Source organism: Thermobia domestica, chromosome 3, assembly GCF_964235325.1.
Source record: "Thermobia domestica chromosome 3, izTheDome1.hap1.1, whole genome shotgun sequence".
NCBI lineage: Eukaryota > Metazoa > Arthropoda > Insecta > Zygentoma > Lepismatidae > Thermobia > Thermobia domestica.
The window spans coordinates 333,259,502-333,275,122 of record NC_137456.1 but is presented as its reverse complement, the minus strand read 5'-3'; the positions used below and the strand labels follow the sequence as shown (position 1 = coordinate 333,275,122).

General features: G+C 36.3%; 1 protein-coding gene across 1 annotated transcript in view; it reads right to left on the bottom strand.

Annotated features, from left to right (window-relative positions):
• Sec3 (exocyst complex component Sec3) overlaps window positions 1–15,379 on the bottom strand; it is an 86,540-nt gene extending 71,161 nt beyond the window's left edge. The window contains exons 1-5 of the mRNA XM_081752764.1: window positions 15,302–15,379; window positions 9,693–9,872; window positions 8,734–8,823; window positions 5,045–5,140; window positions 3,082–3,190 (exon numbers count right to left, since the gene is read on the bottom strand). Coding sequence (XP_081608890.1) covers window positions 3,082–3,190; window positions 5,045–5,140; window positions 8,734–8,823; window positions 9,693–9,854 — 457 coding nt within the window. The 5' untranslated portion in view covers window positions 9,855–9,872; window positions 15,302–15,379. The remainder of the gene's footprint in view (window positions 1–3,081; window positions 3,191–5,044; window positions 5,141–8,733; window positions 8,824–9,692; window positions 9,873–15,301) is intronic.
• Window positions 15,380–15,621: the final 242 nt, after the last annotated feature.

Here is a 15,621-nt window from a genome sequence, read left to right as displayed (position 1 = left end):
ATAAAATGCTTCGTGTGGAGTATTATGCTGTATGGGTCAGAAACATCGACATTACGCAAAACTGATGAGAAACTACTGGAAGCTTTCGAAATGTGGGTGTGGAGAAGAATGGAAAGAATTAGCTGGGTTGAGTCGAAAACGAATGAAAGGGTGTTAGAAATGGTGGGGGAAAAGGGTACAATTTTAGGTATTATTAAGAAGAGAAAGAGAAATTGGTTCGGACATTGGCTGAGAAGAATTGTATCATGAGGGCGTGCTGGAGAGTATGGTGGCAGGAAAGAGGGAGGGGGTGAAGAAGGCTACAATTAATGGACGATATCAAAACAGAAAAATCATACGTGAAGTCGGTGAGGTTAGCAGAAGACCGTGGAACATGGAAACTTCTTAGTTGCAGCAAGTGTCCGTCCAATAATGGCAGAATACCTATAATGACGACGTCACCCACCAAATAGTCCCGACTTTTCACATTGTATCCCGTTTGATCCGTTTCAATATTCCTGAATATGGTCCAAAAAAGCTAAAAGCTATATGGAAAGGAGATTCAAAATATAAGCAATTTAGTTTGGTAAAAGGTAGTATGGAAAGGAGATTCAAAATATAAGCAATTTAGTTTGGTAAAAGGTAGTACTTGTGCTTGACCACCCACATTAGAAAAAGAAATCGTGAGTTTTAAATTAGAATAGGTATTGAATATTAATAAACTGCTGCACTGTTGCACCTCTAATGCATAAGAATGATTACAAGAAAAAAAAACTGATAAATAAAGAGCAACTACCCTGAGAAACACATATGCTTATACAACGCTAGTCCCTCGCAGCGTCCTTTTATAATAAACAGCAAAATAAATTAATTGCATGGTATATCTGTAACAAAACATAAACGCAATTGGACGAAATTCTACTGATGTTGTTAAGTTATATTTTAGGAAAGACGTACTACAGGAAATCCAAATGAAAAGTTCTTAATTTTGGATCATTTCAATAGTACGATTTATAGTATCTTTCTACCTACTATAGCCCGCTTTAACAGTTCCGTAATTTCTACTTTCGTAATCTTACTGTGTTCCCGTACGTTAATCACTGTACTATTTCCATTTCCTGACGAGCAAAGTAGGTGCTGACTCTTCGAATTCCATTGAATTAATATTTGGTATGAGAAAATTTAAGTTGTTTCTTTAATTTCTTATCTAACATCAAACTCAACTGTCTATACGTGCTCTATAATATACATATTGGTCTATCCAAGGAGAACACGGGTCGTTGTACTGTCCATGTGGTCTGAATGGCTCAACATTGATCTGCAAAATGACAATGTTTCGCCGGTCAGAAAGAGAACTGAGTAGCGTAATCAGTTAGTATTCATCATCATAGGTATTCTGCTTTTACTGGCAGATCACTTGCAGCAGCTGAGAAACTTCCATGCTCCACGGTCCTCCGCTAACCTCTTCGTCTTCACGTATGATCTTTCTGTTCTTATATCATCCATTAATTGTAGTCTCCTTCGCCCTCTGTCTCTCTTTCCCACCACCATACCTTCTATGACGTCCCTCATGATACAATTTCTTCTTAGGCAATGTCCCAGCCAGTTTCTCTTCCTCTTCTTAACAATATCTAAAAGTGTTCTTTTCTCCCCCACCATTTCTAACACCCACTCATTCGTTATCCGCTCGACCAACTAATTCTTTCCATTCTTCTCCACACCCACATTTCGAAGGCTTCCAGTCGATTTTCATCACTTTTACGTAATGTCCACGTTTCCACCCCACACAGTACAACCTCCACACGAAGCATTTTATGAGTATTTTTCTCAACTCTTTATTCAAGGTCCCACAAAACAGACTTTTCTTCCTCCTAAAGGCTTCTTTCGCTATTCCTATCCTTGCTTTTATTTCACGTTCGCACTTCATGTCATTACTAAGAATACTACTCAGATATCGAAAACTATTCATTTGTTCTATTTTCTCCCCTCCCACTTTTATATTTGACACAGACTTCTTCGTTCCAATCACCATGGTTTTTGTCTTTCTAACATTTTATTGATTTCCTTTTCAGATTCTGCAACAAGCGCCATATCGTCTGCAAATCTTATACATCTAAACATTCTACCTCCTACCGAAATGCCGTCATTATCATGTAAACTCTTCTTCACTATCTCTTCAAGATAGACATTAAATAGTGTTGGCGAGAGGCAGCATCCTTGTTGAACTCCCCTTCCAATTGCACTCTCTTCCGTCAGTTCTTCCCCTGTCCTAACACTTACTTGCTGTTAACAGTTAGTATTAGAAACCTCATAATGTTTGAGTTATAAATCTTACCAAACAAGTTTATGTTCTATAATAAAAGGAATATGGGGACATGGTAGCTCAGTGTTAAAGCGTCCACCTTTGTTGTATGGGGGTCCTTGGTTCAATCCCAACTCGCGTCAATGGCATTCGTGGTGGGTTTTTCCGAGCTTCTCCCGTTTCATCATACTTTCTTAATTCCATTTATTATCATCACCACCCCTACTCTTCTGTCTTACTCTCTTACTTATAGACTTAATATTCAGACTCCTCTTACTCGACACATAGTGGCAGACTTGCTGATTCTCCATAAAATTACCAATGAGAAAATTAACTCCGAATCATTGGTTTTTGTTCTCAATTTTCGTGTATCTTCTTGCCTTACTAGCAGTCATATACAATAATTCGCTGACCATCAATTATACAACGTTCTTTATACTTCAGGCTGGCATCATTATATAATAGTTTATCGTCAGATCTTGATTTTTTGACTCTGAAAATTATTTTAGAAACAAATTTAAGTCTTTGTAAATGTATATATATATATATATAATTTTTGTTATTTCTTATATACTTTGTTACATTGTTTCAGTGCAAAACGGACATAGATCTGTATTTGAAACATTTATAAATAAATACTCTCAGTCCGTAATCGTGCGAATATCAACTAAAAATAAATTCAACTGTAGACACATCCCCTTCTCGAAGTACGCCCGTGTCCTCTACACTTTTTTTTTAACCAATGAAGATTTTAGTTTAGATAAATGTTTATAATATAACTGAAATACAAGTGAACGTACCTTCAACTGTAGACACCTCTCCTTCTCCAAGTACGCCTGTGTCACCTATCCATTCTTCAGGAATGTTAACAAATGAAGGTTTCTGTTTAGGTAAATGCTTGTAACACAGCTAAAATATAAAACGAATATTTCATATCAAACACACTGCTAATAGTAAAAGGGAAATAAAAAAAAGAATGTAAATAAATAAAACAAAATATTCAGTTCAGTATTCCGCTTTCAGACTCAAATTGATGGAATTATACTGAAGAGTCCCGAGAAAATCCACGGACAAGAATGTAGTCTATATATGTTACATATGTGAACTTACGTATATTAAATTTTATAAATTTGTAAGATTTGTTGTAAAAGTATTAGTTAGTATCTAAAGAAAAATCAGCGAAACTTCACTTCCTAGGAAGATAGAGATTTGAAACTGACAAGAATGAAAGTATTGAAATAGAAAAGGAAAACAGGAAAACACACAGGTGAAAACGTAAATTGACGTGTATATAAACTGTCTTCAAATAAACAATGGTTATTCGGGTCTCTGATCTCTCCGAATCAATTCGTCTTGACAACCATTCAGTCTAAAAGACGCTGAACGGACCTACAGGTTGGAAGTGAGCATAATGGTTATCAAATATCAAGGATGAGCATCCTTTATTCTGTACGTGTAAACCTTTCATATTGTTATAGTAAAACGTGTAACAAGAATTTCAGAAAATGCGGTCGTCTTCCGCCGACAGTTTCATACTCTTTAATTAAATTTAGTTTTGATAAAGCTTCATCATGTTTTATTTCGTGTCATTTACGTAAATTAATATTTATACAAAACGTATAACTCTTAATTATTTCTTTGTGCAAGCTAGATTTAAGATGCATCAATATTCACTGAAATTATCTACACTACCGATAACACTGGATTGTAAATCTTTTAATTGCAAATCAATCAAAACGTAACTTTCTTTTACTATTTATTATTTTATTTAATGTTATTGAAATCACTATTTATTTTTAAAGTTCCGAAACATGTAAGTAAAAAGCTTAGTACTCACTAAAGATCAAAATATTCTTCTAGGGTGAACAATACGTGTTAACGAGAGGTTGTTTACTATTCCTTTTCAGCCTTGTTTTTACTCATCCATGTTTCTTTTCCACGTTTAAATTCACTCTTTTGAATTGCTATGCCGATGATAGAAATCGAATTTTCTGAAAGCGCTTCTTAGAGAATATTTTGGTCTGCAGTGAGCACTAAGATTTTTACTTATATTTCTTCATAAATATCGTCACCGCTCGCAATACATAGTAAGATGTAGAATATTCACCATAAGGTGACAAGGCCTGGCATCGACCCAGAAGTGCGCACTCTACTCCTGAATTTCCACTATTTTAGAAAAAAATGGAATGAATTGTAGCATTTCTGTACTTGCTAAAGTATGATTATGTTGAACCTTAAAAGTGATTGAACTTATTAAACTTCTACCTTACTTAGCTGAAAAGAAATGTTTATTGAGTTAAGAACTAAAATTACTAAATGGTGTCCCATAAAGAACACAAACTTTGAAATGTCCGCCATTTCTGTTTCAGTAAGATGGCAGCACTGAACGTTATACGATTTTGTCTTTGTGTTAGTAGTCAACGAGGCCGTCGAATACCCGCATGATTATCATCTGTTTTCTGTACGGGCGGGAATTCACAACATTCATCACATTTGTAGTAAGTTTTTCCTGGGAGAACCCTGGGAACAACACGGTATTCCTTCTTGAAGTGATTCATTCCTACCCGTACGCAAACAGATGACGATCATCCACTATTTGGGTGACTACTAACCACGAAGACAAAATCGTGTAACGTTCAGTGCTGTCATCTTACTAGAACAGGAATGGCGGGCATTACAAAGGCTCCACCGTTTATGGGACACTTCTTTACCAAAGAAGTTCTTCTATCACTACTGTACGTATAAAATACGTAAAATTTTTACCTTCCATAATGCAATGAAGAAGTTTTGTCTTTCCTGGAGATTACTGGCCTGCCATTTGTATATTTTATCAAAGTGAAGGTCAAATTCATGAGTATCCTACATTTTGGAAAAAAAAAAATCAATAATTACTTTCGGAAATTCAAAAGAAAAAGAGGAAAGAAAATATTAGATACAGAACGGCAACAATGAAGCCAGAAGAATTCGACTAAATAACATTATTGAACTCTAAAATGTGGCGTAAATGACACGAAGAGATAACTACCATATGAGAGATGAATGAAGATAGTGGAAGGAAACGGGAGAACCCTGGGAAAACCCACGTGCACGGTGTTTGTCCACCACTAAGTCCACACGGCGCGAGCTGCAATCGAACCAGGGACCCCAAGCACTGGAGGTGAACGATCTACCACTGAGCCACCGCGTCCCCTAAAGTTAACGATAAAGGCTGTTTTCTCACCATTATTACCTACTATAAAACAAAATTATTAATGAAAATCAGAAAAAAAATCTCCGACCTGTAGCAGAAAATGTATTAAGTCTGTAAACAAGACGATAGGTTGAACTGACTAATATATAAACGTGTTCTATACTTTTTTAAAATTTCTTTTATACACTATGTGTTCCAGACTACTGTTTTTCAATCTCTAGTTCAGCGAATTTATTTTACACTTAAATCTATATTCATTAGCAACAAACAGTGTAACCTGTAATTTTGTTGTATGTTTCAGCTTCTTATAAGTCCAACCATGTAGAAATTGTGTATCAGTCAAATCTGTCTATATTGGATACCATCGGTTTCATCGACAAGTAGCCAACACGCAGAAAGTGTGTTTTGAAACTAAAGTATCATAGTTTGTAAGTAGGCGTATTGCTACTGCAGTAACTAGTTGTTATTACTACAAGCTATTTATCCAATATAAAACATACGTTATCAAATAGTAACCTACCTCTGTATCTATTGTGCATAATACCAGACTGTGCTGGGACATTACTCAACAGCTGCTATGATTGTAAACCCGGCCCTTTACATTGTTAAAGTTGTTGCTCTTTAAAATTAAATGTTAATCAATTGCTTTTAAATGTTTATAATTTTTTTAAAGGAAAAAAAAAAAAAAAAAAAAAAAACATGATTTTGAAGACACGAACTGATATTCTGATGAATCCGTTATAAAGCACGGTCATGTTTCTTCATTCATATATGGAGGATTTACAAACACACTTTAACGACAAATTCTTAAAGTGAAAGACAGGTAGTTTTACAAGCAATTCACAAGTTACATTTTTCAGGAATATCATACGTCTTTCATAATTTTCTAGGGCAACAATTTGAACAATGTAAAAATATCAGGTTCACAACTGTAGTATGTACTGAGAAAAGGACCCCGTACTATACGATAGTATGAACACGGATTAACGAGAAATTTGTTACAAGATACAGAGGAAAGTCATTTTTTATTCATGATTTCACTATGCTAATTATCTACAAACGTTACGTCTACTCATGTCCAAAATGATTGTCGCATATCTATAACTGTCTTCTTGTAAGAATATAATTTGATAATGATTTTGCAGGGTACTTTTAATACTGATACTATGTGTATAATCGGAAAATGTATATTTGTGGTAAATTTCATAGGAAAACACTTATAAATACGAAAATTAGAATGAGTAAAACAAATTTTGCTAAATGAACAAGAAAGTTTTATTTTAGTTTTATTGTTCTTATTTACTGCTCTTTTGACATGAAATTTGCCACATACATGTCTTCGCCGATTATACACATACTAACGTTATAAGAAATATCGGGGGGATTCGTTATCAAATTACATTCCTACAACAATATATTTATAGACATGCGACAATAATTTTGGATATGAGTGTACATTTTCAACTCTTTCACCTCTTCAGAGTTGACTGTCACCGGCTTCCTAAGCTCATTTATTGCTTTTAAATCAAAACGGGAAAAGCAGTGTTAATTTTTAAATTTAATTGACCAAGCCTCGTATATAAAAAGGAGGTTCTCAGAACTGTTCTCTCACAAGTTTAGTGTGCTTGCTTGTGTATTTGTGTGCTTAGCCTAGCCCCTGTTTTAAGACCATACATGGTTTAAAAAAAAAAAAAAAAAAAAAAAGAGGCTGCCCACGTGATGTCTACATTCTTTGCGACTGTCCCTTGGATTTGGACCCTTCGGGAAACTTTCCTTCCACCCACGCCTTACTGCATGTGGAAGCTAGTTGGACAAACGAACTTATTCGCGCGCTTACACTTTTGGATGCCGGACCTCTCGCGTCGGTGCTGTTCTAAGTTGCTTTACAAGAGTGTGTGAAGTGAACTCCCCTGCCTGGGTTGAGTATTTAAAGAGAAGACATTAACTTGAAAATTGAACGTATATAGTTGAATACTGAAGTGGGCCTCTTTGCCTATCAATAGTCTTGTAATTAGTCATGTGTCGCATATTATTTTTCATATACCATAATACTCGCCTACGTTCTTATGTACTAAGTAACTGTGCGTCATTTGGAACCCCCACAAGTAAAAATACGGAGTAGTAATTGTGCAGCTGTAAACGCATTAGTGTGAACCAGTTTGGATCACCATTTGTGAAGCCTACTGAGGACTGTACTGAGGACCAATTACCCCTGTACCTAATTGGGACTTGATACCAGGATCACGATCACTCTGAACGGACTGACCGGTCGAAGATTGTAGTGAGTATGACAACATGTTCTAAATTGCCACCAAGTCAGCAAAGGTTAAAATCAAACGGCCGTAAATATTAAAACTAGGGATTTGTTTAGTTGTATGTTCGATGTTATTTTGCATGTATCATAATTCATATTGGGTACATTACAGACCGATTTTTTTTTATTTGTTCATAAGATTAATGTTGTTTACGTTTGATGGAGGTGCACATATATATCTATATATCCATTCATTTACATTTTTACGGTATTTATATTTTTATCCGCCGCCTCCCAGCTCCGGTTGTGACAGAATTTAAATATTGGATAAATCGAGTTTCGTCGTGGCACAGCTGGGAAAAAAACGAGGGAGGAAAAGAAAGACAACAAGAAAAATGAGTAATGCATTTATGTTTGCAGGAAATTCTAACCACAACGAAAATCTCGATAACATAACCATAAATGCAGACGAGATTTTCAGTTCTAGGGAACATGGAATATCTACGCTGTCCTAGCCTTAAGTAGCGAGCCAAACAACTGTGTCATATTTGTTATTACACTGATTTATATGCAGAGTTATTCTTCTCTTCTCTCTAAGAAATAAACATGAATTTTAATGGTTTGGTTCCTACAAATGCTGAGTTTCCTCTAAATGGATTCTTTATATATTGACCAATGAACTCAAGGTTTCACAAATCGTAATATCAGTGAACATTTTTATTTTCAGCGATTTTTCTCGCATTTTGAAATTTAGCCCGTCTTAAGACTGTATTTTCTCTGCATCTGGGATAACTGACAGGGGTAGCGATCTCGGTTTCAGATCAAGGCATTATTTTTCTCTGTTGAGAAATGGATCTGATAGAGAATCAAAAGCGGCAATATCTTATCAAATAGAAGGTACGTGCCTTTCTCTTTTGGTCCCTAATCTCTCAACTTACAATCTTTGACCATCATACGTGAGAAGTAATATTTCACTTATACATAAACACGTATCATAAGAAGACTTACCGGTGACGGATTTTTCCCATCGACTACTTTCAATTCTGCTAAAAGCCAGCTGTTCTTCTTCTTGAAAACATTTTTATCAGTCTTCTTAACCTGGAAAACAAACGAATCATAAAAACTGGTTTTAAATAAGTACTCAAAGAAAGAAAGGAGCATCTAAATAAGTAAACCCTTAATTTAATGTATTAATATAACGGATCTCTAATCAACAGACTTCGGATTTAACAGACAGAATTCGATTAATGCAGCAGATGGAAACTTATGAGGGAAAAACTTCGATCAGATTTGGCTGTTTTCTCCTTTCATCAATATATACAGCTCAGCGTATTTAAATTCAATTTTGCGTCTAACAAGCGTTACCTACCAAGAAAATTTTGGTAATTGATTATAACGTAATAACAGAAATTAAAAAAAAAACAAACATATATTTCAAGACAGTCCATAGAAGTTTTTTTTTTTTTTTTTTTTTTTTTTTTAATACAGTGGTGTTACACGTTAAATCTCATTCGATAGGACTACATACAAACATTCGTTCTTGGTTGCATACAGAAAAATAACATGTGGAAGAGAGAGATGTTCACCATTTGATTCCAAAGAAATTGTTCCCCCGAAAATGATCACAGAAGCAAAAGTAATCAAAAGGGTGGCCCAAAAGTACGTATAGTCCCGTACTGATCAGCTCACAGTATTTCATATCATTTCTTATTGTTACCCATCAGTCTCTTAAGCTCAGAACAGTCGAAGCAAATAAACCCATTAGCTAGAATGTTATATTTTATCAATGCAGGGGTGTATATCTACTTTTGGGCCGCTCTTATAAGGAAGATTTTAAAAAGAAGCATATAACTTAAGTTTTTTCTAAAATAATAATTTATTTATTATGTATAGTAAATATTAGTGTGCCAAATGAATAATCTTGATGGTCTCGTTAATAACAAGATAAGCAAAAAGAGATTACAAACCTGATAAATGGTAACACAAATCGGTGTCTCAGTAGTAACAGCAACACAAAGGAAGCTCGTCTTTTTCTTTTTCAACAATTTACATACACAGACAACCACCAGAAGACGCTCATCGTTCGGTTGGAAGATATCTCGCTGAAGTTCATGACGAATTGCAGCCATTGTTTATTCAACACATGCCTAAAACATACAACAGGCATTTATATATCACGTCCAGCAAAGAAGGTAATGAGACTAATCATTTTATAATAATTTGTAAAGTTAACTGTTTATTTACCTCAAGTCTCTGTGTTCCTCCGCTACCTTCGCTCGTTCAGTTTCCCGCACTCTTCGGTGAGTCTCGATTTGATTGAATCTCTTCTCAGCATATTGGGCACATGAGACAAGTGCTACTGTTTAAATTCTATTCTCAGCACCTAGGCCATATGAGTCAGGAGCTACAGTTTAACGTTTCTTTTCAGTTCTTAGACCATATGACACAGTCTCTTCTTAGCACCTAGGCTATATGAGTCAGGAACTACAGAGCAACGTTTCTTCTCAACAAATTGGACACATGAGACGGGAGCTATTGTTTAATATTCCTTTTTTGTTTTTCAGCTATATGATACAGAGTCCTCTGTTATCACCTAGACTATATGAGTCAGGAGCAACAGCTTAATGTTCCTTCTCAGTACTTAGGCCACATGCGACGGAGTTCCTTCTCAGTATCTTGGGTATATGAGACGGAAGCAAGTATTTCAAGTCCCTTCTCAATACCTAAGCATATGAGTCGGGAGTTCCTATAGGAGTTTTCTCCTCAGTGCCTAGGCCATATTGGACAAGAGTTCCTATTGAAGGTCCCTTCTCAGCACCCAGGCGATAAGGGACGAGAGCTCCTATCGAAGGTTCCTTATCAGTACCTAGGCCATATGGGACGAGAGCTTCTATTGAAGGTCCCTTCTCAGCACCTAGGCCATATGGGTCGAGAGCTCGTATTGAAGGTCCCTTCTCAGCACCTAGGTCATATGAGGAGAGCTCCTATTGAAGGTCCCTTCTCAGCACCTAGGTCATATGGGACGGGAGCTAGTTTAAAGTAGGATCTAAACCTCAAATCTAGTTAGTACCAAAGACAAATCCGCTTAACAGAAACCGACAGGGATCAGCGCATAGGAAGCAAGCCCTTTATCCATTTGGTCATGAATGTCCACTGTCTACTCCCTACACAAATTATCTTGTCCAAGTACAGTAGTAAAATGTGGAAGAAAAATGTCAATTTTGATTCTTTTTTAAAATTCCTGGCCATCAAAGTAAGCATGTGTCCACGTGCCTAGTAGTTTTATATAGAGCCCTATGACAGGAAATATGTCAGACAACCATATGAAGATGAATTTTCGGTAACGTCGAGGAATAGGAAAATGTTTTTGTAAAATTAACAGATGAAATATGTGATACTATGGCAGAAAAAAATGTTTCTTAGGGTAGGGGTTGCACTCATGAGTGCAGATTCACATTACCAGAAGTCCCTTACGGGTCCGGACGTATGCTATAAAAACAACTGTCACACAAATCAATTTGTGCTAGGTGGACACTAAAAGTGAAAATCCTAACCGAATCAGAGAAAGAGAGTAGCAGGGGATCCACACGGAGCAGGCGCATTCGGGATGGAGAGTATGCACATAATGATAGTAAAAAAAAGTTGATACTACATGAGATATATAACTAAGTGGCCCCGCGTAGCGTAGTTGCTAACGCTCTCGCCTTCGGTGCGAGCGGTCCCGGGTTCGATTCCAGGTGGGGGTACTCAGTCGAAAAGGTGTCCAAAGCTTTTTCAGGGCAGCCACAATGAATGAGGTTTTCCTGGGTTTTCCTCATTTAGGTCTAAGACCCTGTAAAATCTTATATACCTAATACCGGGCATTTGCCTGGTGTGGTACCTAACTTTTATAGATCCCAGGCCGCTTTCTTCCTTCCCTTTTCCCGGATAGTGTGCTCGCCGAGGGACGTCATCCCTCATACGTGACGGGCTAAATGGTCATAGATGCCGAAAGCTCAGAAATCTAATGCCTAATCCTAACTTGTACGTAATTAAATATTTGTAAACAAAATGCAGATTTTATATATCGTGTAGAAATACGCCGCTGTGGATGTTACGTTACACAGTTGTCTTTCTTAGGTAGTCATTCATTCTTACCCTAATATAGCCTTTGTAATGGTTTCACATTTCTAACATTACAGCTGTAAACATCAATACTGGTTTCCTACATTCTGAAAAGTTCTTCCGACAATGGAATATAATATCCTACACATTCCTCTTTGATATGCACTCACTCATTTAAAGTAAAAGTAAAATTACATTTTTATGACGGACTATTCTTAATTAGTGCTAATATTATATTGAAGGATAAAATTGAATATTTTGTTTAAATTTCCGAGAGGGGGGAGTTTAAAGAGCAAATAGATAAAAAAAAAAAAAAAAGTAAAGGAGGGAAACATATTTGCATGAAAATAAACTGAAATGTAGCCCGGCCTATGCTTTCTTTACCCAGCAGACATATTATTTGGAATTGAAAATGTTTTAGAACCTTGCACTTAGGTTGCGAGCAAAAGTGACAATATCATTCCTTATGAAGAAAAAGCGGCAACTGGCGAATCAAATAGGAAAAAAAGTGCAACGCTATTATTACAAATGGCTAATATTTAGTATCTCCCCCAATCTTGCACATATAAGATTTACAGTGTGTTACTTACTTTACAAAAAATAGCTGAGCTAGGGACAGCTAGCGAAGGGAGTTAGAAGCCCCCCAGGGTCCTTGTACTTCTACCTTTATCACAAGTTAGACAAAAACAAGATACTCGGTTTTGGAACTATAACCGCTACCAGGTTATAGAAGGATTTTTTGTGGACACTCTGTATATTTCGTAAAGACAGTAATCATTATTTTCGATTTATACTTTATTCTGCAACGCATATAAGTTCTTTCTTCGGTGGGAATTGCTTCTTTCTCACACAATTGGACAAAGAAGTCTTTCATCGATTTCTCATATATATATTTAAACATTGCTTTTGCTGAGAACATTTCAGCGAATGACTAACCATTTCAGTGTTTCTCCCTGACTCATTATATACACAGTATATATTCTATAGCTATTGGGAACTGAATTAAGTTCTTTCTTTAATCGTTTATGGAAACATTATAATAGATTAGAGAAATACAGGCTGACCAGATGTTCAGCAACCAAAGTGGCGTCAACTGCGTTGTATTCCAGCCCGTTATCTGTACTTTCTCACGCCAGTGTTATCGCCGTGTCTAGTGCATTTTCCGTATTCTGTTTGTATGTGCATACAGGTGAGTTAACTGAGTGATTTTTGAAATGAACTGCCAACACTTTTCCGTTGACCATTGCAACCCGTAGCTTGAGCTTGGATGCTCAAGGAGTTTGACTCCAGGTCTGGAAGCCGTAACCACGCATGTCGTGTCGAGCTTCAGATACGACTTTTTGTGAAGGGGCACAAGCTATTTAGTCGGTGAAGGACGATTTCTTACGGCTAGCCCCAACTAGTGAAGTCCCAGGTCCGCAGACCTTGTGAGTTTAAAATGTTACATACGCGCCCTCCCACATCCGCATTCTACTTTGGAGAATTTCTTGTTTAATTTGCTGAAGATTTATCTTTACGTTTTAGGACGGTTCAGCGTAACAACTGGATTCATCGTGGGACGATCCAAACAACTTTTCCCCAGTGCTAAACCCCCAAGTGTGTCAATGGTGTGAGAGAAGCATTTACAGCGAAATCCGAATTATAATCTTATATATATATATATAAAGGGCTATATTACCTGAAAAGGGCAAAGTGTGATTTCAGCGACGAAAATTATTATGTATATCTAGTGTTCAGTGTTGTGTCCATTCCTCTTCGCTATTTTTTTTTTTTAAATAGTGTTCTAATAAATAAGTATAGTGTTATTTAATCCAGTGTGTTTTTGTTGTTTGTATGAGTGATGTTCGTGTGCGTTGTGGTCTGGATGACCGTCTGATCGTCCGTGAGGTTTACGAGACGAGACACCCGAACCTCGCGGCGCCTAATGCTCATCGCATTATTGAGACCGACGAGCGATTTGGTAACAGTTTGTAACCTTTTCTTGGAGAGGTCCTTCATCGTCCTGTCCAGGTAAGTTAAAGTATCAGGAATATACTTATTGGTAGTACCACGAGCCACGGACAGCGACCAGATTACACGGATTGGTTACAAATAAATGACGCCCGAACTACCGACCCGAATCGAGACCGTTGGTGCTCGAATACTCATAAGATAAATATTTCAATATATCACTTCTTTTCCAGGTTAGAACCAGTAATCTGAAAAAAAAATCTCTTTCAGGTGATTTTAACCATTTATTATTGTGATAGTTAATTTTATTCTAATTGTATGTTTTAAGCTTTATTCTTGTTCAAGATGGCACACCAGAGACTTAATGCGATTGCTAGGGCGATTTCACTTCTCGAAGAATTATTAAGGCAAAGTAAAGAGAATCACGCTAAAGATGAGGAGAACTTTACTCATCTTACAGAGAGCTTTGCTAGATTAGAACAAAAAGCTGATTTTAAAGAGAATGTTGATAGATATATAAATCGAAATAAAGAAAATATTGTTAGATTAGAACAAGAGGTAAAGAGCGAATTAGGGCAAAAGATAGACGGTTTACGGGATGTGTTTCGTGAAAATAGTCAGAAAACGGAAAATGCTGAAAACAAAACACCGGAATGTGAACCCCAGTTAGTGACTGATGTTACTAGTGTAAACAAAACATTGGAACAGCAACCCGAACTCCGGACGGTTACAGAACCATGATGGGGGAGATACTAAATGCCATCCTTTCAAATAATTAAATGGGTTCACTCGAGCAGACGGTCCTACCAAACAGAAAATGTATACGTAAAATATGATGTGAAACATTTTTCGTGAAGGAATGAGTATACGGTATAAGTAATTACTGTCAGTACACAGCATATTAAAATGAATTTTAAGTGATAGTGAAAGTATTATATGTGTAAGTGTGTTCTGCTATTTTTGATTATGCATATACTTCCCGTCGCTAAGGTTCTCCCCCCCCCTTGCTGCGCTCTTGCTCTGACTCGGTTAAATAGCATTCCTGCTTTTTAGTGGTCACCTAGCACAAGTTGGTTCGTATTATGCACTGTAGTTTTTATACCGTATTTCAACACTGTATTAATAATGAACTCTCGTAAAGTCAATCAGCAAGTAGAAACGTCATCAGCAAAACGCAAGAAATGTGTCAAAATTCGGTAGAACCATCTGCTCGAGTAATGCCCCAAAAATAACAATAATAATAATTATAATTGGGTATTGATTGTTACAATCAAAAGAAAGGCTGTTGGTTAAACTTCCTTTCATTTTACTTTTCTTTCTAAAGAAATAACTTAGTGCAAGGATGACAAAATTAGTGTTAAGATTTTTCTCACTTTAAAAAAAACTACGAAAAGTAATTTAAATTCACTTCATAGGACAACTGAAAATTAAGTTCTATATAAATTATAAATTATAGCTACGTACTTAATCATATCACAATGAATTTATTGACAATGTAAATATAAAAACAAATACTACACACCCTCATAACACCAGCGTCCATCAATTTGTTTCTTCTTCGTCATCTACCAAGCAGACATCATTTACTAGTTTCCGACCTTATTCCGTACCAGTCTTCCCAAAAGTTACGGACGTAACGCAACGCAAAACATGCTAATTTTAATTATACATATATCTATTGCGTATTATCGCAAACTAAAACGTAGATTTTGAGTTGCATTTAAGCAAGCCGTTACGGGATATAGCCCTTTTACTTATTACATTTTTTTTACTTCATTTAATTTTGGTTTTCTTTCCCCTTACGGGTCCGAATGTATGTCATAAGCCCATAGTTTTCCATCA